The sequence below is a fragment of the Periplaneta americana genome, chromosome 16 (assembly GCF_040183065.1).
Source record: "Periplaneta americana isolate PAMFEO1 chromosome 16, P.americana_PAMFEO1_priV1, whole genome shotgun sequence".
NCBI lineage: Eukaryota > Metazoa > Arthropoda > Insecta > Blattodea > Blattidae > Periplaneta > Periplaneta americana.
The window spans coordinates 101,073,063-101,094,399 of record NC_091132.1 but is presented as its reverse complement, the minus strand read 5'-3'; the positions used below and the strand labels follow the sequence as shown (position 1 = coordinate 101,094,399).

The window sequence follows — 21,337 nt, the reverse complement described above, 5'->3', positions numbered from 1 at the left end:
ACAATAATTTCGGCGTGAAGCACTTAAAGTCACTGAAATTTAACAGTTTAACACTGAGTGAAAAGTGCGATATAAAAACACGTGGTCAGCCTACTCCTATGTTAAACATTTCCCAGTGTGCTACCAGTCGACAAAAACAATATACTAGAACTTTTAATCCTGATATTTATAATAAGTTTGATTGGCTTTGTGGCTGTGAAATTCAGAATGCATTTTTCTGTTTTCCGTGTCTTTTGTTCAGGGTTTCGGGTGACGCTGCAAGTATGGCATGGACTGATAAAGGAGTGTCAGACTTAAAGAGACTTTATGAAAAAATCCACAAGCACGAGAAGTCTGAAAAGCATGTAAATAATGTCGTTAACCTTGCTCTCCTAGGATCTGTTGATGTCCGTGTGGGTTTAAGTAAGGCTTATCAAGAATCAGTCGAGCGACACAACAACAAAGTTCGCAAAAACAGAGAAGTACTTTCTAAAATAATAAACTGCGTAAAATTTTGTGGCTCAAATGAACTATCACTAAGAGGACACGATGAAGCTGAGAATACAGATAACCCCGGTATTTTTTTGTCACTGATAAAATACACATGTGAACTCGATTCTTTGCTTAAATCTCATTTAGAGAGTGCATCCTTCTTTAAAGGTACATCCAAGATTATTCAAAACGAGCTGTTAGAGTGTATGTTGGAGGTCTGCAGAGAACATATTTTAGCTGAAGTTGCCGAGGCGGAATTTGTGGCTGTCATGGCAGACGAGACAACGGACATATCAGACGTGTTCCAACTTGTCCTTGTGCTAAGGTATTGTGATAATGAGGGTGTCCTGTAGAGAGATTCTGGGGTTTCTTTGAACCTTCAGGTCAAAATGCAACGAGCATAGCAGAGTGCATTTTATCTCAACTTGCTGTAATTTTAAGGAATGAAAGAGAGAAGTTGATAGGTCAGACATACGATGGCGCTGCAGTGATGAGTGGGGTGATGAATGGTGTGCAGATGAAAGTGAAGGCGGTATACCCCAATGCTCATTTCTTGCACTGCTTTGCTCATCAATTAAATCTCACAATGGAAAGAGCATGTAGGCAAAATACTAAAGCCAGAATATTTTTTGCGAACTTGAATGCCATTCCAGCCTTTTTTTCTCGATCACCACAGAGATCTTCTGTCCTGAATTCGTGTGTAGCAAAACTAATACCATCTGGTGGTGCAACTAGATGGAACTTTAAGTCGAGAACAGTTAATGTTGTTCACGAGAAGAAAGATGCTTTGATTGAGTGCTTTGAAATTCTCATGAACTCCGAGACTTCTAGTAACATTACTATTAGGGAAGCCCACGCTCTTCTTAAAAATATGCAAGATCCCGAATTTTCTTTCTGGATCTCATTATTTCAAAGGATTATGCCAAATGTTGACATTCTTTATAATCAATTACAGAATCGACTGGCAGATGTGGCTACTGTTCGGTGCTATATTTCTAACTTTGTATGTGCTATTAATGGTATCAGGAATTCAATTGACGAAAATACAGAACACGAGGGATCCGAAAATTCAAATACACGTCGTCAAGTTAACGACAGCTGGTCAAGAATTGCAGCTGCCAAGGAAGTATGTGATGTTATCCTTACTCAGGTAAACACGCACTTCCAATTTATAAACCATCTCCAGGTATCGACTCTTTTAATGTCAAGCAGTTTTCCCAAGTTCTGCAGAACATTCCCTGAAGAAGACCTGAGTGAATGTGCTAAATTATTTGCTATTTTTGACAAAGAGAAAATGCACACTGAACTATCTGTTCTGTACTCGAGAGAAGAATTCAGAAATGTTGGAGGTCCTACCCAGCTGCTGCAGTTTATGATTTCTCATAAATTACATTCATCATTTTCGGAAGTTTTGAAGCTCCTTCGTATTGCTGTGACCTTTCCTATGATGACAAGTGAGCCAGAAAGCTGTTTTTCTTCTTTGAAGAGAATCAAGACCTACCTGCATAGCACCATGAGCGAAGAGAGACTCACTGCCCTTGGGATGCTTTCAATGGAAAGGAACATGGTTAAAAGCATTCCAAACTTTAACCAAAAGGTTATTGAAAAATTTGCTACCTACAAATCACGATGCATGGAACTCATCTATAAATAATATTCTAGGTACGTAATCATTTTTATAATTTATTATTCTTCTTGCAGCACCCCCCCCCCTCCTTATAAAAGGCACGAGCCGCCACTGAGTTACATACTCAAAAATGTAACAGCATAAAAGATAAATAAAGAAAAAATTAGTTCGGAAAACGTATTATTTGTCTTTATTGTGTTAAATTTTATATTACTTTGTTAACATGTTTCAGCCTGCTATTGGCCATCTTCAGAACTGGTTGTTGCTGGTCTTGGCGCCTTTTATTTTGTTTCCTGGGGGGAGGCGTGTTTGTGTAGTGTAATGTGGAGTCAAAGAGTGTGTGTGTTGTGAAATTGAGTTGTGTGTTGAGAATTTTATTTTGATGTGTTTTTGTGTGTCTGTATATCTCGTACTGTTCTAGTGTGTTTAGTTTCTGACTTTTTGGTTAGATGTGTAGAATTTCCATGTCTGTGTTGATCTCTGTAAGTGTGGTTAGCATTTGTGATGTGTTCTGCATATGTGGAAGTGTTTTGTAATTTTGTTATGGCTGTGATGTGTTCTTTGTAGCGTGTTTGAAATGATCTGCCTGTCTGTCCTATGTAGAAGTTGTTGCAGGTGTTGCATTTGAGTTTGCATACGCCTGTGTGGTTGTATTTGTTTGTTTGTGTTGTTTGTGTGTTGAGATGTTTTTGTAGAATATTATTTGTTCTGTATGCGATGTTATAATTTAATTTCTTGAATGAGGTTGCAATCTTGTGTGTGTTTTTGTTTTCGTATGTTAGTGTGATGTATTTTTTGTGTTCTTGTGTTTGTGTTGTATCCTTATGTTTTTTGTGATTATGTTTTGTCTTACGTATTATGTTGTCTATTATGTTGGGGTTGTATCCGTTTTCTTGTGCTATGTATTTGATTGTGTTTAGCTTTTCTTTGTAGTCATGTTGGTTCATTGGTACGTTGAGTAGTCTGTGTACCATTGTTCGGAATTTAGCTTGTTTGTGTTGTGTTGGGTGACTGGATGTGTTGTGTATGTGTGTTGTTGTTGTGGGTTTTCTGTAGACTTTGAATGTGTGTTTGTTGTTGACTTTTGTTATTGTGATGTCTAGAAAATTTATGGATTTGTTGTTTTCAATTTCTACTGTGTAGTGTAGCTTTGGGTGTATTTTGTTTATGTTAATGTGTTGATGCACAAAACACTTCCACATATGCAGAACACATCACAAATGCTAACCACACCTACACAGACATCAACACAGACATGGAAATTCTACACATCCAACCAAAAAGCCAGAAACTAAACACACTAGAACAACACGAAATATACACACACAAAAACACATCCAAATATAATTCTCAACACACAACTCAATTTCAAAACACACACAATCTTTGACTCCACATTACACTACACAAACACACCCCCACAGGAAACAAAACAAAAGGCGCCCAGCAACAATCAGTTTTTTAAGATGGCCAATAGCAGGCAGCAGGCTGAAACATGTTAACAAGATAATATAAAATTTAACACGAAGACAAATAATACGTTTTCCGAAGTGATAGAGTGTTAAAATTTGTGTAATCAAGATGTATAAAAAAAACATTAGGATAGGCCTACTACCCTACAATATCTGACAATGAAGATCAAAACACATGTACAAGTAGTGCCACCTTCAATATCAAAACGAAAGAGATCAATAGTTATGGATCACCTATCCACTGAGACACGATCTCTGAAAATTAAGCGAAGTCAGCTTTGTCCCTTTGTCATCCAAACAAATAAAAACAGAAAGAGGACTTGGGCAAGTTGGAAAATTCTCTTATGCTACAAACAGTTCCTCCTGTTGCATTCAGCTGTAAGATAGAAGAACTTATTAAAAAATGTTATAATGTATCATATCCCAATTCAAATTATTGTTAGAAGACAGCATGTAGATGATTCTTCATTATTTATCCTACATACTCATAAACACTCAAGCATACACCAATCTGTGAATAATTTCAAATGATTTATGAAAGCAAAATTTTAATTTAAAAAAATCCGATTTAAATCAAATATCATTTAAATAAAAAACAATATTTAAAAAAATTAACAATAAAAATCATGATGTTTGTACACCCTGGCACATTCTATGTTATGCAACAGCCTTGGTACAGACAAATCATCAAAACTTGTATTCCTATACAAACATTTGAATAAGTAAACACCATTAAATATAATCCAAGATGAAGAAACTATTTGAAAATAACTTGCTAACTTTTCATCTATTTGTGGTTGTGATGTGTTATCTTATAATATATGTTCTAGTATTTTTATTGTTTCACACATGGGTATGTTAGTGAGTGTATAGATTGGTATGTCAAACAATGCTAGTGTTGAATTGTGGGAATACGTTTGTCCTTGATGTGGTTGACTAGGTCTGTGTTGTTCTTGACTGCAGTGTGATTGGTGAATTGTATGTTGTTTCTGATGAGGTTTTCCATGTATTTAGCTAGCTTGTATGCTGGTGTAGACACGTAATTAACTAGGGGTCTGATTGATATATTACTTACTTACAAATGACTTTTAAGGAACCCGGAGATTCATTGCTTCACTCACATAAGTCCGCTATCAGTCCCTATCTCGAGTAAAATTAAGCCAGTCTCTACCAACATATCCCACCTCCCCAAATCTATTTTAATATTATCCTCCCATCTACGCCTTGGCCTCCCCAAAGGTCTTTTCCCCTCAGGTCTTCCAATTAACACTCTATATGCATTTCTAGATTCACCACAGAGTTACATATGTTATGTTCGCTGTACTCATTAACTTAGCTGCATCGCGGAATGTTTATTCTCGGCTATATTTTCAAAATGTCGCTGTGTATGGGCATGCACAATAGACCACTGGACAGATTTCTTTCACACCAGGTGCAGACTCGCATTCAGGTTGCAACAATCACCTTCACAACTTGTGTTTTACAAATTTTCACTCGAAGACAGGTACAGCTGTCAAAAGAAAAAGTGGCCGCTCTCCTGAAACAAAGTTCCCTTCGGGTATCTTCGCTACAATTCAGAGACAGGCGATGTTACATGTTGTTGGACCACGTTGCCTGATATCTACAGTTATAATTGAAGTATTCTGTGTGTTATCGATAGCATAATGGTAGCGTTCAGGCCTCTTATTCATGAGGTCCTGCGTTCGACTACAACCACGTACTTTTTATGTTCTTTTTTGTTCTGTTTTTGAGAGAGACAAACTATACATAATGTCTCCTTTCTCTTTTACGATTATTTTAGTAATTAACATCAGGTTCATTAATATATTATGCCATGACTTTATCATTATGATATTGTGGCTACAAATGGAAAGAAAAAAGATTTTATTCTCAATAAAAATATCTTTCGTGGCACAAACAAAACAAATTTACTGGCATCGGCCTTAAAACATTCAAACAATTAAGCTTTCAAAACACAAAACAAAAAGCCACAATTCAATATTTAGTCTATCTTCCTCTTATCTCGATCATCTTGCAGTCGAGTGGGCATGGAATTGACTAGTCTTTGCAAATAGCGACTGTTTTTAGACACAATATTCCAGGCATTCTGAACATACATACATACATAAGTGTTCTGTCCATGGGCAGGTCTTTCATTGCAAACCCAGCAATCTCCAATCTTTCCTATTTTCTGCCTTCCTCTTAGTCTCCGCATATGATCCACATATCCTAATGTCGTCTATTATTCTTTTCAACCAGAGACCCAACCAGTTACTTTTTATCTTCCTAATCAGTTTCAGCATCATTCTTTCTTCACTCACTTTTTCAAACACAATTTTATTTCTTATTCTATCTGTCCACTTCACACGCACCGTTCTTCTCCACATCCACATTTCAAATGCTTCAATTAGTTTCTCTTCATTTCGTCGTAATGCCCATGTTCCTTCCCCATACAATGCCACACTCCACACAAAGCACTTCACTAGTCTCTTCCTTAGTTCTTTTTCCAGAGGTCCGCAGAAGATCCTTCTTCTTCTTCTATTTAAAGCTTCCTTTGTTCATGTTTGCAGTTTTTCTTGGGAAGGATAGGCCTAAATGCGGTAACATCCCGTTGTTTTCCGCACACCACTATCTCTTTCGCATCTTATTAAATTCCAGGGGGCCCAAGCGTGGAGATGAGGAGAGTGGATTTGACTAATTGGGCCCTCCGGACTTCACCGAAAGTTACGGCAAGGGTTAAATATTAATTCTATCAGGATGTTTGACCCTATCAGAGATCGGGAAATCTCAATTAGCCTTTGCCCCCCGCATCCTGGACTAGCTTCTACGAATCATCAGAAAATCTTAGAGTTTGATTGGGCCAATTTTTCCTAAAATGTTTCCACACTTTTGCCCTCGTAGCTCAGCGGACGAATGTCGGAATTTAGATGTCAACGTCTCAGGTTCAATTCCTCGTTACTCCTTTTCACTTTATTGCGGTTCAAGATATTATAATGTAATAATACAAAAAGAAAAACTAATAGCGGTATTATGCAACTGGATTTTTCCAAACCTAATATTAAATTTAGGTTATTTATATCGCTAAAGAACGATTACAATATAAATAACTTGAATATTATTTATACAGTATCACTAAAGAACGATAACACAATATAAATGATAAATATCGGTTTATTTAATTAATATAAGATATTATATAATACGTATTTAATTATCTAAATAAAATAACCTATTTTACAAAGAAAGATGTTTATTTGTGTTATAATAATTACCTACATAAAATACAGATTATTTATATTGCGAAAGAACAATAACAATATAAATAACTTGAATATTATTTTATAATGCTAATGAAGGAAAACAATATAAATGATAACTTTAATATTATTTATATCGCTAAAGAACGATAACAATATAAAAAACGTGAATATTATTCATATCGGAATTTCACAGATTTATTACAGATGTATTTAAGAAATTGTAGAAGAATAGTAATTAGTAACAGTGTCCTATTTATTCTTCTTGGAGCCAAATTTGTAACTTTTAAAAGTGTGGTTACTATGTTGAAGTGTATGTGTTGCAACGGATGCTTGATTTGTTATGTATGTGAGTCAGTTATGGGATGCTTGATGTCGTGGCAATGTCGTAATTATAGTTTGATTGTGTTTGTGTGACTATTGTGTATTACTTTATGATGTATGGTACGGAAAGCTGCATATTTGTGTTACAGAAGTGTTACGTATGTGTGTTGTTAATGTTTTTGTATGTTTCAAATTGATAACTGATATTTGTTTTGCAATCGCAATGCCTAATTTACGGATTGTTTATGTTTTGTTTACATCACGTAAGCTAATTTAATTTTCTTTTCCATTTCTCTTTAAGCTTATCTTTTTTGTGTATAAAACTATAGCCCTAACATACATATGTAAAATAGGGCTAACCCCCATTGGAGATACTGTAGCTACAATAGTTAATTATTATTATTATTATATTAATAATTATTATTCATATCGTTATAAAACGATAACAGAATACAAATGACTTGAATTTTATTCATATCTCTAAAGAACGATAACAAAATATAAATAACGTGATATCCATGAAGAACGATAACTGGATATAAATGATAATTTGAATATCATTTACATCGCTAAAGAACGATTAAAAAATAAAATGAAAACTTGAAGAAGGCGCAAACCCAGAACCTTTGAATCATTAAACAAGCACTCTACCGCTGGTCTGCGAGGAGCAGATATGGAACACTTTCATAGTTCCGGAACTGCTTGTACAAGCACATGCATCGTGTAACATCGCCGCAACCCGAAGTGGACTTTGAAAATATTCGCTGTTCACGAGTGCGGCCACTTTTTTTTTTTTTTGACAGCTGTACTTATTGTGTATATAAGCAGTTAATTGAAGTTAGGAAGTGTACATTTTTGTGAAATAAAGCTCTAAATCAAATTCCTAAACTTCTATTGCATATAAATCTCCATAATAATACATAAATATATTTTTACCTTCCATCTGAACCCAAGACTAAATAATATGACCAGAGATAGTGTGATTAAAGGAAGTGGTGCACGTGATTTTTCGAAAATTTCGTAATTTAACATCTGTGAAATATTGATTTTTATACAGAAAAATATAAACATATACACGTTAAATTTATTTTAGTGTTAAACATGTCCGAAATTTAAAAAAAAAATCGAAATTAGCAATGTCAAATCTTGATCTTTTGGAGTGGAATGGCTTTTCTGCTACAAACCAGAAAATGAAACATACCAGCTTCATTCCATAAAATAATAATAATAATAATAATAATAATAACAATAATAATAATAACAATAATAGTATAGTAGTAGTAGTAGTAGCAGTAGTAGTAGTAGTAGTAGTAATAATAATAATAATAATAATAATAATAATAATAATAATAATAATAATAATGAATTTAAACACCACTATGATATACTTTTCATTCCTCTGAATTTCGAAGTCACAGTAGTGTTCGATTACCATGGATGTTACTCGTATTTATATAACATAAATATTTTAATCAAATTTCTAAACTCACGATTAACTCTAAAACCTTAAGTGATGGAAATATTTTGCAACACATCTGAAATTAGGTCAAAAATTTCACATGAAAATCCACCATTAACAGACGAAAGTTTATCATTTTGTATGCAGAATATTATCCTCCAAGCAAAAGCACCTATTTCTTTAACTCGCTGTAAATCAGAAACCAGTGAAGATTTTGAGTTCAGACAACTTTAAAAGTAATTTTCATTTATTCTCAACATTTCCCTCACTTTGACTCCCCCCTCATCTAAAGTGAAAAATAAAAAAGTGTGCCGCTAACCAACTTTTGAAGGAGTGAATGTTTATTTTCAACAGATCACTTCGAAATTGGTATTTTTTTTCCTGATTTAAAAAAAAAAAAAAAAGGATTTTAATTCTTTTATCTGCTTTCCTTAGACACTAACCTATCAATCAAAAAAATTACAATGTGACTGACTATCACAGGAGCTATGACATGATATGTTTTAATGGAGCGGGTAATATTGTTTGTCTCTTAGCTGCAACCAGTAGATAGAAGAGTTTCGTAAAAACATAGCTTTCAGTGTGGCCTCTGGATCTAGCAAACAAAGCATACAGAGAAAACATCGTGTACATAGCGTAATGCTCTATGTGACTTCAGCATTATAGATATGTTTACAGTTAGTTAATTGTAAGTAGTCTTAGAGAAGAAGAATAAATTAATACTGTGCAACCAAAATGGCTACTGTTTTTGATGATAAGTGGATAAAAACTTCAAAAGTATTATTTTTCTCTTTAAAACATATACAGCAGAGTTAAATGGGAAGTTAAGTTTCTAACAATGTGCTTTTAATAGATTATTGTGAATATTAATCTTCAGTTCTGGAGAGCACAGATATTGCCAGATTACAGTATTTACAGAACTTACAGAACATTAATAATAAACTTCTCATTCTTAGGCTACAACCATTAAATACGAAAGATATAAACAAAATCGAGGTAATGAGTACAACTGTTTCTGAATTCTAGATTTTCAGAAATGTTCTGGAATTGTCAGTTATGGTGATAAAGCAATGGTTCGTCATCAGACAGAATTAATGGGCTGATTAAATGAACTAGGAATGAACTGTGAATTCCAGCAATGCATTATGCATATATTAGGAACGCCTTGGTGTAAAAATTCTTAAAATAAGTCATACCATGAAGATGGTTGTAATAGTCAACATTATTCTGAAAGAAATTACGCTCAAATGCAGAGAATGAATAATTTATTTCGTTTTTGGACAAAATATATGATTCAGGTATTCCTCTACATTCTGGAATTTGTTGACTGAGTACAGAAAAATATCAGCAGCATTATTTTGGTCTAAGAAAATAAATTATATTATTTATGAACAACGAGAATCTGGAAAAATAATTCTAAAGTAAACTATAACACATGAAGTTCAGGTGTTTTGTTGCATTTCCCACTCATAAGACATGTCATCTGAACACAATGAATCTAAAACAACAAAGCAAAATACAAAACATTTCCCAGTTAGTTGAACATATAGAAAATTTCTGCAATAAACTTAAACTGTTTAACATTTAACACAAGGAGCATGGGCAAAAAAAAAGAAGACTAGTGATGGGAAAAAACTAATCCATGAGTCAGAATGTGGAAATTGAGGAGAAAGTGATAGTAATAAGGGTGGGAGTGAAAGAAGTAACTTAAAGACTCGCAGTGTCTGTTTGGATATTGTTGGGGATTTTAAAGATTTTAGAAGCATGATGGTAAAAAAATTCGAGGAATTAAATTAAATGTTAAGTGAGCCATGAGAGATAACATAAAGGTGGAAAATACAGTAGCAGAAACGAGATTTGATAATATAAGGAAGACAAACAAGTAAAGAAAGCGCTAGCTACAAAGAGGGGGAAGAGTGGTCAGTGAAAAAGGTAGAGATCAGTGATGATAACGACCTGTTTTACTAAGGTAAAAAGAAAAAAGACTAGTGAATAGTATTTTTCGGGTTAATAAGTAACCAATATTAGTGAACTAGTAAAAGCTCAAGGAAAGATTATATTGAAAGATTAATATCAAGGCATCAGAGTAACGAAGGTGTGACTAGTAGGAATTATTGATGGTGTACATAAGCTATTATAGCGAATAGTGAACTGAATAACAAATAAGCTGTACTGGTATAAACAGTAAGGTATATACGAACTAGTGAATAAATAATGAATAATAAAAACAAGGTAGGCTAAGTATTCAATAGACATTGGACTGAGCAGCAAGATGGGAGACAGCTAGTAGGATTAGGGTAGTTTTAATAAAGTATATTGCAAAGAAGTGTTATTTGTAATGATTGTTAATGGTGGCACCGTGAAAATGTGAGGTCCACCATTACATGTAACAAATACTGTGATGAAATACATATCATAACTTAAACTGGTCAAAGATGATAATAAAAACACACACTCTCTATTATGTCAAGAACTAAAAGGAAAAAGTATATTACATGGAATTCAAGTGTCTGAAAAATTCCAATGAAGATTTCGCGATTTTGACTCCTGTCATTCTAAACTGAAACTTTCCAACAATTCTATGAGCACTGAGGGTACGGCCACATGAGCTACATTTGTAGCAGATTTTCTGCTGAGGAACGAAATCCAGGTTTGGAAACAGTGAAAAAGATTAGTGGAATTCTACAAGGTGAGCCCCAAACTGTTCAGAATTACACACCTAAAGAAATAGCAGCTTTTAAGTATTGCCTCTAAATTCATGTGAAGTTGAAAGAACATTCTCTGCTTATAAGAACATACTTGCTGATAACCGAAAGAGATTTACATCTGAAAATTTGGAGAAATATATATTGTAATCTGTTGTAATACCAATAAGCAATGAAGTTTAATGTTCATGCAAATTTACATCCTTCAATATATGGACGAAACTTATTGAGTAATTACTTTATTGTTGTAAAATAAAATACTTTTGACTGTATATTTTCAAGTTTTAATGCACAATTTCTTAATTTTTTAGCATATTTGCATGCATATTTTCACGATTTTTAATGTATATAAATCCGCAGCCTAATCATAACTGATAACAAAGATTACACATTGTATTATAAATTTAAAACGCGTTTTCTGGTCCAATAAAAGAATTATGTTATGAAGGCTCACTTCAGTTGGTTACTTATTTGCAAATGACAAACAGTACAGTGAATTCTGACAAAATTATATTGTATCTACATTAATGTGAAGTAAGGGTACATTATCAACTGCTTGAATATTAAAACTATTATATTTAGTTCACACCAAAATATATTTAAGCAGCAAAACAAAAATCTTTAACACACAAGAATTCAACAAAGTTAAGAAACTGCGCTCTTGCATAGAAGTCATATGGTAACAGATTCATTCATATGCTTGAAATTCAAATTGAAAATACAGTTTGAATTTCAACTAATTTACATTTATTACGCATTACAAACAGTTTTGTTTTCAAATTCACATCCCTCTCACTGTGATAGTTTCAATTTTAAATCATAATATCATGAACATCTCGGAGAGAAGCCTCGATCTAACCCATTCACACCCATAATACACCCTCCAGATTTTGGCCTTGGGAAAATTATGTTCACTACTATCTTCCAAACAATATTTATTTAATGTTGTGTAGAAATTAAATAAATGTTTATGTTTTAAATTTGGTGGGAGGAGTACAAAGAAAAAAGTGAAGGGTTTTTTAATTATTTCTTAGTTTCCTTTTTAACATAAATTAATTTAGATACTTGTTTATGACAAAAATATATTATGAATGGCTTCTCAGCGAGGAATATTGAACTACCAATGTGAATTTCCTGTACTAACTGTTAATATCAAACACTTCTGTCATATACACAAATTAAGTAAATAGTTTGAAGTTTTTAGTACAAGTGTGTTCAGCGTACCTTCGTAAGCTGGATTCCAGGGCCAGTTCGGAGTGAAAGTGGCTGGGCGCAAATGGGTTAAAGATGGAGCTACACAGTACGGTTTGTGTTGAGGACAATGACTTAGAAAATCTCTAGAGCAGTGATTCTCAAACTGTGAGGTGCGCCTCACTGGTGAGGCACAGTGGAGTTTCAGGTGTGGCGCAATGCAGTCAGATAAATCTGCATCTGCAATTAATTACCAATAAATTTCATTAAGTTTCCCATGAGAAGCTAATATCTGATTTAATTTGATTATTATTTCTTAGTAAGTAAGATTTAAAACTGAGACTACCCATTCATGTTTTCAAATTGAAAACGAAAAAAAAAGAATATTACCACAAATCAATTTACGATAATTTTGGCACAAACTTTTTGTTGATTGGTAACAATTAAAGCCATAAATATGAAGCCAATACATATGGGACTGTCATATATCATAGAAAGCCGAGAATGTCTCGATTTTAAGTGCATAAAAATTTCTCTGTTTTGTGATAAAAAAAATATAAAATCACTGTTTAATTACATTACAAACACTTTAAATTTAGTATTAAAGCAAACATTTCAAATAGTGAGATGTGGGTTTTGTAGATTTCACTAGAGAATAACAATGTCTTACTATATTTGAGAAATATAATAAATCTTTAAGTCATGATTACATGATATTTAAGAGTGATACATCAGCATCTACTGTTGATATTTATTGCAGTTGTTACTTTTCGGTTTTACATTACTTCCAATTTACATCATGCATAATGCAAATGTCGAAAGGATGTTTTTTATGAATGGTCAATGAACAAAAGAAAACAAAAACAGGTTACAAACAATAAGCCAGAATAATCCTGCAGATGTAATATTAACATCCATCTGCACAAGATATCAAAAATTATTAGAAGGACAAGCATTTTCTAAAGTCTATATGGAAATCAGAAAGATATGTTGACTGAATTTTAAGAAAGACTAAAAATTTGTATACCAGCAAAATTAACAGACTGATAACAAGCAGTAACCTGAATTTATAGTATATATTTTGTTTAGTTATATGAAGTGCAATTACAGATTTGTAATATGTTTATAACTAAATTTATTATATTACTTGGTTTTATTCATTGAGATTATGACAACCATAAATACATTATTAACATTTAATTCAATAAATTTATTGATTAAAATATGTTCCGTAATCAAGGTTACTTTCAAAAGAAGTGGATTACTGGCATTCTGCTAGAAAATACAGGATAAGGAACAATGTAATGAGAAAAAAGATGCATGTTCAAAATTCAATAATAGACTTCATAAAAACAAAGAGTTAAAATGATGACACGTGAAAAGGATGGCACAAGGTAGAGGTCCTAAGAAAATACTAGAAGGAGTTTCACCTGGTAGAAGTAAAAGGGATCAATCTAAAATTACATTGATAGATGTATTTTAAGCAGCAAGTGGAAGGAAAGATTGAAGGATTGAGACCGAAATAACAAAAGTTTGAAGAACAGAAGATTATCTAAGTGCAGAAAGATGTTATAAACACTATAAACCTGATAAATATAAATATAAATAATAAATAATAATAATAATAATAATAATAATAATAATAATAATAATAATAATAATAATTTAAAGACAAGCTGAACAATGCATAAAATGTATTGTTAGTTTATAGTAAAAGGTATACAAGTACAAGTAACAAAACCAATTTAAAGACTTCATTATAAATGAATATTTAAAAACATATTATTCAATGGGAAGTTTCTTTTTTAATTTTCTATTCCAACAGAGTTTTACTGACTCATGCTGCTTTACTTCCCTTTTCTACAGACATCCAAATTTTCAGAGTAAAACGAATTTGCTTAATATTAATGCTCAAATTTAAATTCAATCTAAAATTATTAACGCAGAAAAGAAGTATAATATAACTCGCAGGAACACATCTGTTGTTTTTACATTTCGAAAAAGCCTTAAATGACCCAGATGGGTAAAAGATATTTGAAATCATAGAATCAAGAAGTATTCCATACAAATTATTAAAAATAATTGTGGATATTTACATACAAAATAAAATAGCAATAAAAATTAATACTACATTCTCACTAGAAGAAGATACAAACAAGAGAGTATGGCAGGGCTGTTTGTTTTCAGTACATTTTTTTAATATCTACATTAATGGTATTCTAAACAAGTGCACAAAACTAAATAATGAAAGACTTCAAATTATGTGAGTGGAGGAAATCTCAACTAATACTATTCGCAGATGACCAGCTCATAATATAAAATTCAGAAGATAATTTATAAATTGCAATTCTCAAACTAAATAAAATTCTATATGTGTAAGACTGCGGTTTAATTTCAACAATAAAATCTAAACTAATGGTATTTCAAAGTAAAAACCTAAAGAGACGCAAAATATCAATTAACAACAAAATTATCAACCAAATTTTAAGTATATTCAGCTATTTAGGAAATTTTGTTTCATTTCGAAATGGAAAGACATTGACAATAAAATATCAAGTTTTTAAAAAGATCAGGAATTACTTATATTTTGAAACCTAATAAAGTGCAAAAGAGTAAAAGAAGAAAATTATGCAAAACTTTAGCCCTTCCTATGCTCATAGTATAATATGATAGTGAAAGTTGGACTATGAGAGTGAAAGATAAATCCAAACTGAAATGAAATCTATTCTATGAACAGCATGATAATTAGTACTACACACTAAATTACGAAATTCTCTAAGAACTTAAAGTAACCACCTTCAAATTTATACAGATGGATCTCTAAACCCTGATGATGGACATCAGGAGCAGGGTATTATATTCCAAAATATCAAGAAAGTTACTTCATACCATGTTCATCCCCTTCCAGTATTGACAATGAATTGCTAGCTATTGATGCTGCTCTTCAGTGTGTTACTCAAATTTCTGAAAAATCTATTTGCATACTTACCAATATTTATCAAACCTATATGCACATAGAATTATTCCAATTCAGAAACAACTAAGTAAACTAAAAAACTCCAAAAGGAGTCATTGCGGCATACCTGGAAATGAGAAAGACGATAATATTGCAAAACAGACAACATATTTGCAACCAAGACCTCTTCAATGATATCTCTATCCAGTGCCTTTGCTTCAGTAAGGTCTCATTTTATAAACCTATGGATCAATAATTGGCTCTCTTCTGACAAAGGAAAAATTTTACAAACGAAACCAAATGACCTGGAAATGTACAAAAACTTGCCCAGACATGTTCAAACATTTTTAACAACAGCCAGAACAGGTCACATTGTCACACAATTGTACCTACAATGATTTCACCTTTCTGATACTCCTACTTGTCTGTGGTGGAATAATCATGATGAAGATCTGGAACACATTCATCTATACTGTCCATCCATAAACCACAAAAGTAGTAAATTAAAATCATCAGTACCAGTTGCAAAGACACAGCTCTACAGTATATATCGACTACACCCCAACTCTGGCTACTAGCAACAGGCCTCTATAACGAACACCGATGAAAATACCCTTCATTTCTCACGAAAAACAAGAACTGAAAAGACTACAGTGGACTATAGTTGATTTAAGGTGTCAGCAAACAGCTGGATACATTAAGAAGATTGATTAAAGTAACCACCATTTTGGAAAAAAAAATAGCAACTACAAAATGAATTCGATTTAACATGTAGCAAACCGAATGTCCAGACCAAGATACCAAAATTAATAATGAAATATACTGCAAATGGAAAAAGAGAGCAGGATCGACCAATGAAACTGACAAAAGAATTCTAAGGCAGAAACTTACATCCTTGGAACTTAATGATGGATGATGATGATGATGATGACGATGACGACGACTTGAGATTGAAAATATTAACATGCATGCCTGACCAATGATTTCTTTTATGTTCATACAAATGTGGTGTGCAACAGTGTCAATTATATCTATCAAGTCCGATACATGCATGTCTTTGTCATGACCCCTGGATAGCGTTAAGTCATATAAGGGCAAAAAGAAAGTTCCCGACGATTTGAAATTGGACCCAGTGAGCTAAAGAAGGAAACCTTGACAGAAAATCAGCTGCTGTCTTGCAGTGAGGTGTTTGTCCACCAAAGACTAGGGGATGAAAACCTCTATTACAAATCACCTGGATCTTCAGATTGGGGATTATGTGGTTGGGTTGGTAATTCATCCATGCAACAATGTCATTACTCATCACCATCAGCCTCGAAGGAAATAGCAAGATAGATTCACTGGATAAAACCTAAGACTCGCGATATAAGCAGAGATGTTAAAGCGAGTATAAATAACAGCAAAAAAAAAAACTAACCAAGAATAAGGATAAATGATTTGAAATTACGAATATGGAATGTCAGATATCTTGGTGCAAAAGAAATTTTAATACAACGAGAATTAAATAATAAAATAATTTAATATCGCAATACTGAGACAAAGAAGGAATTAAAAGGAATAACAGATTTAGAGGATTATACTCCATAGCAGTGCCAAACAATAGAAACATGCACAAGTCAGAGTGATTGATTCCCGCCTGAGAGCTTTAATTAACTTCTTCGAAAATCAAAGAAGGTTTACTAATTGCCCTGGTACCCTGATAAATACATAAATTCTGGAATCAGTTTCAGTTACTGCAAAATCTCAGAAGAAAGATGTAACATTAATATTTCTCGACATAGGTAAAGCTTTTGACAATGTGGGTTACAAACACCTCCAGAACACTTTGCTAGCACTTGGATTGCCTTCCAAATTATCAAACCTAATACTAGAGCTGCAGAGAGATAATAAAACTCAAACAGAAACGAGATTGTATAAAACCAAACAAATCACTATCAAGAGAGGAGTTATGCAGGGTTCACCGCTCTCTCCCTCCCTTTATAACATATCAAATGACCATATTCTTGAAGATCTTTCTATTCATGAATTGCAGGAAGAGCATGGATTTTCAGTTTCTCCAGGACTACAAAAGATAACATCATTAGGTTTTGCATGACACCGAATTGTTGCTAGAAATGAAGACTCAGCACAAGTACTTGAGATGAGAGAAGAAATTAGATCAAATGCGAGGTAAAAATCACCACATTGTTTCATTTGCAAGCACACTTTGATTTTTTGGACATACCTCTGGTACAGCCTCTTGATTTATTTTTTATTGTATGTCAAAAGCTACTTGTCTAGTCTACAGCATATGTAAAATGCCAACAAATAAGAGTTCGATTTTATATTTATTTGTAGCTAAGAATGAGTCCGTTACTGAAACAGTGAAAATGAATTTAGAAATTTCCTGAAAATAATTTCTGTTTATACTCAAATTTCTAAAATAAAAGTTGTTTTTGTACTGCATGAAAGTAGAAAATATCAGTACATTAGAGATTAATAATATGTGACATTTTAAACAAGCATCAATAACATCACGTGCTGTCAAATGAGAGCTTCTCACAAGAGAAGGTTTTGAACCTCCCAACGAGAATCATTACGAAACTTTCTGGGATGGACAAACATCAGACCAAAATAACTGATGCGAAGTGCGGCAATCGCCTGTAAAGCCTATAACATGGCTTATGAAAGTGAAGCACACTTGTAATGTTTGCAGCCATAACTTGTCAAACACATTGTATCTGAGAGCTCAAGTGTCATTAAACGATACAGCACATGCCCGGCAGGTATCTGTTGTGTACATCAGTGACCAGTACTTAAGTAATATGATTCAGAGCCTGTTCCTATGCTAATGAATAGTGTATGTAGAATCAGTAGTAGCTCATGCCTTTTCGCCTTTTTTTGTTGTGGGTGTGTTGTAATTTTTATAAAATATTACTAAACATTTAAATAAGCATACCTAAAAATTGCTGTATTATTGGCTATTAAATATTTCTCAAAGCAAAAAATTGAGAGTGTAGATGCCTGTGTGAAAAGTTCGTTACTTCTTTCTTTTCAGCCTTCGTTTAAGTTTGAAATGTCTCTCAGGAGCTTCTTTTCAATATGGAGCATGGCCAGCACACCAAGTCTGCCCTCAGACATCTTACAAAATAAAGTATTCATTTTAAAAACTTATAAAACACTTTACCACTACCGCACAATTATTCACACACTCCTCGCACTTCCACAGATAACAAAAAGTAATCCACACTGTATATCTGCACATTCCAGTGTGGTGCAAGGATAATAAAATTAACACCCCCTCCCAAGATAGGATTGACAAATTTATTTTATTTAAAAAAATAACATGCAAAGGTTTCATAAATAGAATCATTTAATATATATATATATATATATATATATATATATATAATTTCAACTGGTAATGGAAATTACGGGAAAACGGCTGAACGGATTTTAATAAATGACCCCTCATTTTGAAGCTTGGAACCCAAAGTTTTTCGGAAAAATAGTAGTTTTCAGTGAAATGTCAATTTTCCTACATCATTTTCCTTCTTTCCAAAACCCATCTTTCGTCAGTTTTGAGAACTAATTAATTGCATTCACGGCCGACTTGATTGAATTTCAAGACAAAACACACACTACAATAAACTATAGGCTATTACACGAAGGCCATGACCTGCAGGATTGCCGATATATTTAGAGCTCAATTCAATTTGCTATTAAAAACTGATTCTGCAGTGTATAATTTTCTGAGTACAGCTGTATATTGGATATTCAAATCTACGAAACTTGAGGTGGTTTGATGACATTATTACCATTAGAAATTAAATATTATAATAGTTAATATCATGATGCATCTATTTTTCATTGATTGTACATAATATTGATGCTATATTGATGACATGAAAGTGAAACTTTTGAGGTTATGTAAGTAAATGTAGAGAATATCTTAATTTAGATCTTCAATTCTATAATTTACTGAGTGGCTGCTATATATAACTGCAAAACTTAAGTAAGATAATAATATTGTTATTAAAAATCAAATATTTTTATAGTTATTAACCCAGTGGGGTTGGGTCTTTTCCATATACTTAATGGCGGTGTAGTGTAGATATTGATATGTGTCATTGTCTTCAGTATTGGCTCGAGAGAGCGCAAAAATTACAGTTCCTAAAGAAAGATCAAAAGGTATTACTTACTGATAAATTAAGAGGCCTAGAAAATTTTGTAGTCTCCAGATCATTTCAGCAAGATCTCTTAGTAGGATAAAATGATTTTACGCTCTACATTTCAAGTTCTACATGCAGCAGCTATACGAAAATGCTATTGTTCGAAAGCTTAGCAAACCTGACATTTTTTTAACTTTTGCCTACAATCCACAACGACCTGAAATAGCTACTGCTATCGTCCTGACATTGATACTTGCGTTTTCGCGTTGAAACTCAAAAACTGAAGTTGGATAGGTTCAAGAAAAAGTATTTGGCCTAAAAAAATCCATTCAGAGGGAATATGTTTCATTATTATGGAAGCAAATAGCTATCAAAAAGACTAGTATTCTTCATTGAAAATAAATCTGAAAAATTTTTATTTGAACGTCTAACGAACTTAGTTTGCAGCAGCATTTGCTGCATAAGCCACTAGTATATATATATATATATATATATATATATATATATATACATATATAAATATATACATATATAATGTAAAATAAATAAATGATCATAACTTGTACAAATATTAAATATTTTATTTCTGGATTGTGTTTTTAAGTGATGCCATGACTTCTGTTCTGAATTGTTCCTTAGTCAATAGATGGAAGCACCCTGTTCATGCAAGACTGTTAGCCAGTGAGCTCGTTGTTTTGATCATGTGTTGACAAGCAAACAAGAATGATGTGTGCACGCACTAGCAGCTCGAAGATGATGCTCCTGGAAGACCGCATTTTGTGTACACCCTCCCTTCACATCACTAACTTCTCAATCACATATGCCCAGACATAGATTCTCATCATGCTAAGGTGTACTAAGAAACCATATCTACAGTTATATAGATTGATCTCTTTGCTATGGCGATCTGCTTACTTAAGTTGGGTCTTGCAACCAGTGCTAAATAGACAACTGTGATCATCCAATAGCATATAGATACTAGGAAATTTTATGTTTCTTCTGGAATTAATGATGTTTTGTTTAGTCTTTTCCAATTATTTCTAATTGTGCTATTTCTTATTCTTTTTCTTCTCCATTGTTTTATTTTTTTTCCCCATTATAACAACAATTTTATGGTAAGCTTTGTCTTCTAGGCAGCCTTCACTTGGAAGAAGCTGAATAAAATTTATTCGAAATAAAATAAGGAACAGCAACAAAGTAGAGAGCTGATGTACAACGGAAACTTAAGCAACCATGTGAAAGAACACAGGTTTAAAGAAAGAAAATACTGACAAATTAAGCAATAAGAAACAAATATAAAATGAAACGAAAACGAATTTATTGCAGGGTGTGCACATGCGCCAGTCCATATATGCAGCCACCGCCATTGTGTAGACTCTTGTATGTTATTCAAAATGGCTTGTAACCGTCATGTTGTGATACAGATACTGGTGAATGAGGTGATGCAGAATTACCAAGCAGACAACACAGCACCAACATATATAGACAGGAGAATTGCATTGGAGTTGTATAGCCTATTAGAGCAACATGTCTGTGATGCTGTCATGTTGGAAGAAAGGACATTGTGGTGTGACAGTAATAGAACATCAGACACTTTATTTGAAGATAGTGATATGCCAGGTCTTCCAGCATACAACATGCCAGCCAGTTCCAGTTCCTATGATCACCCACCAAAGTGAAATAGAAAAGCATTCACGAACAGTTTTCTGATAAAAAAAAAAAAT

At 33.0% G+C, this 21,337-nt stretch overlaps 1 protein-coding gene across 5 annotated transcripts in view; it reads right to left on the bottom strand.

Moving 5' to 3' along the window:
* Positions 1 to 21,337, bottom strand: part of Spred (Sprouty-related protein with EVH-1 domain) — a 202,054-nt gene that overhangs the window by 103,541 nt on the left and 77,176 nt on the right. For 3 of the 5 annotated variants that reach the window (XR_011329725.1, XM_069812585.1, XM_069812586.1), the window contains exon 4: positions 12,540 to 12,746. The exons of the other annotated variants lie outside the window; for them this stretch is intronic. Coding sequence is in view for 2 of the 3 variants with exons in the window: in XM_069812585.1 (XP_069668686.1) it covers positions 12,540 to 12,746 (207 nt within the window). In the remaining variant the exon portion in view is untranslated. The remainder of the gene's footprint in view (positions 1 to 12,539; positions 12,747 to 21,337) is intronic. 5 annotated transcript variants of the gene reach the window in all.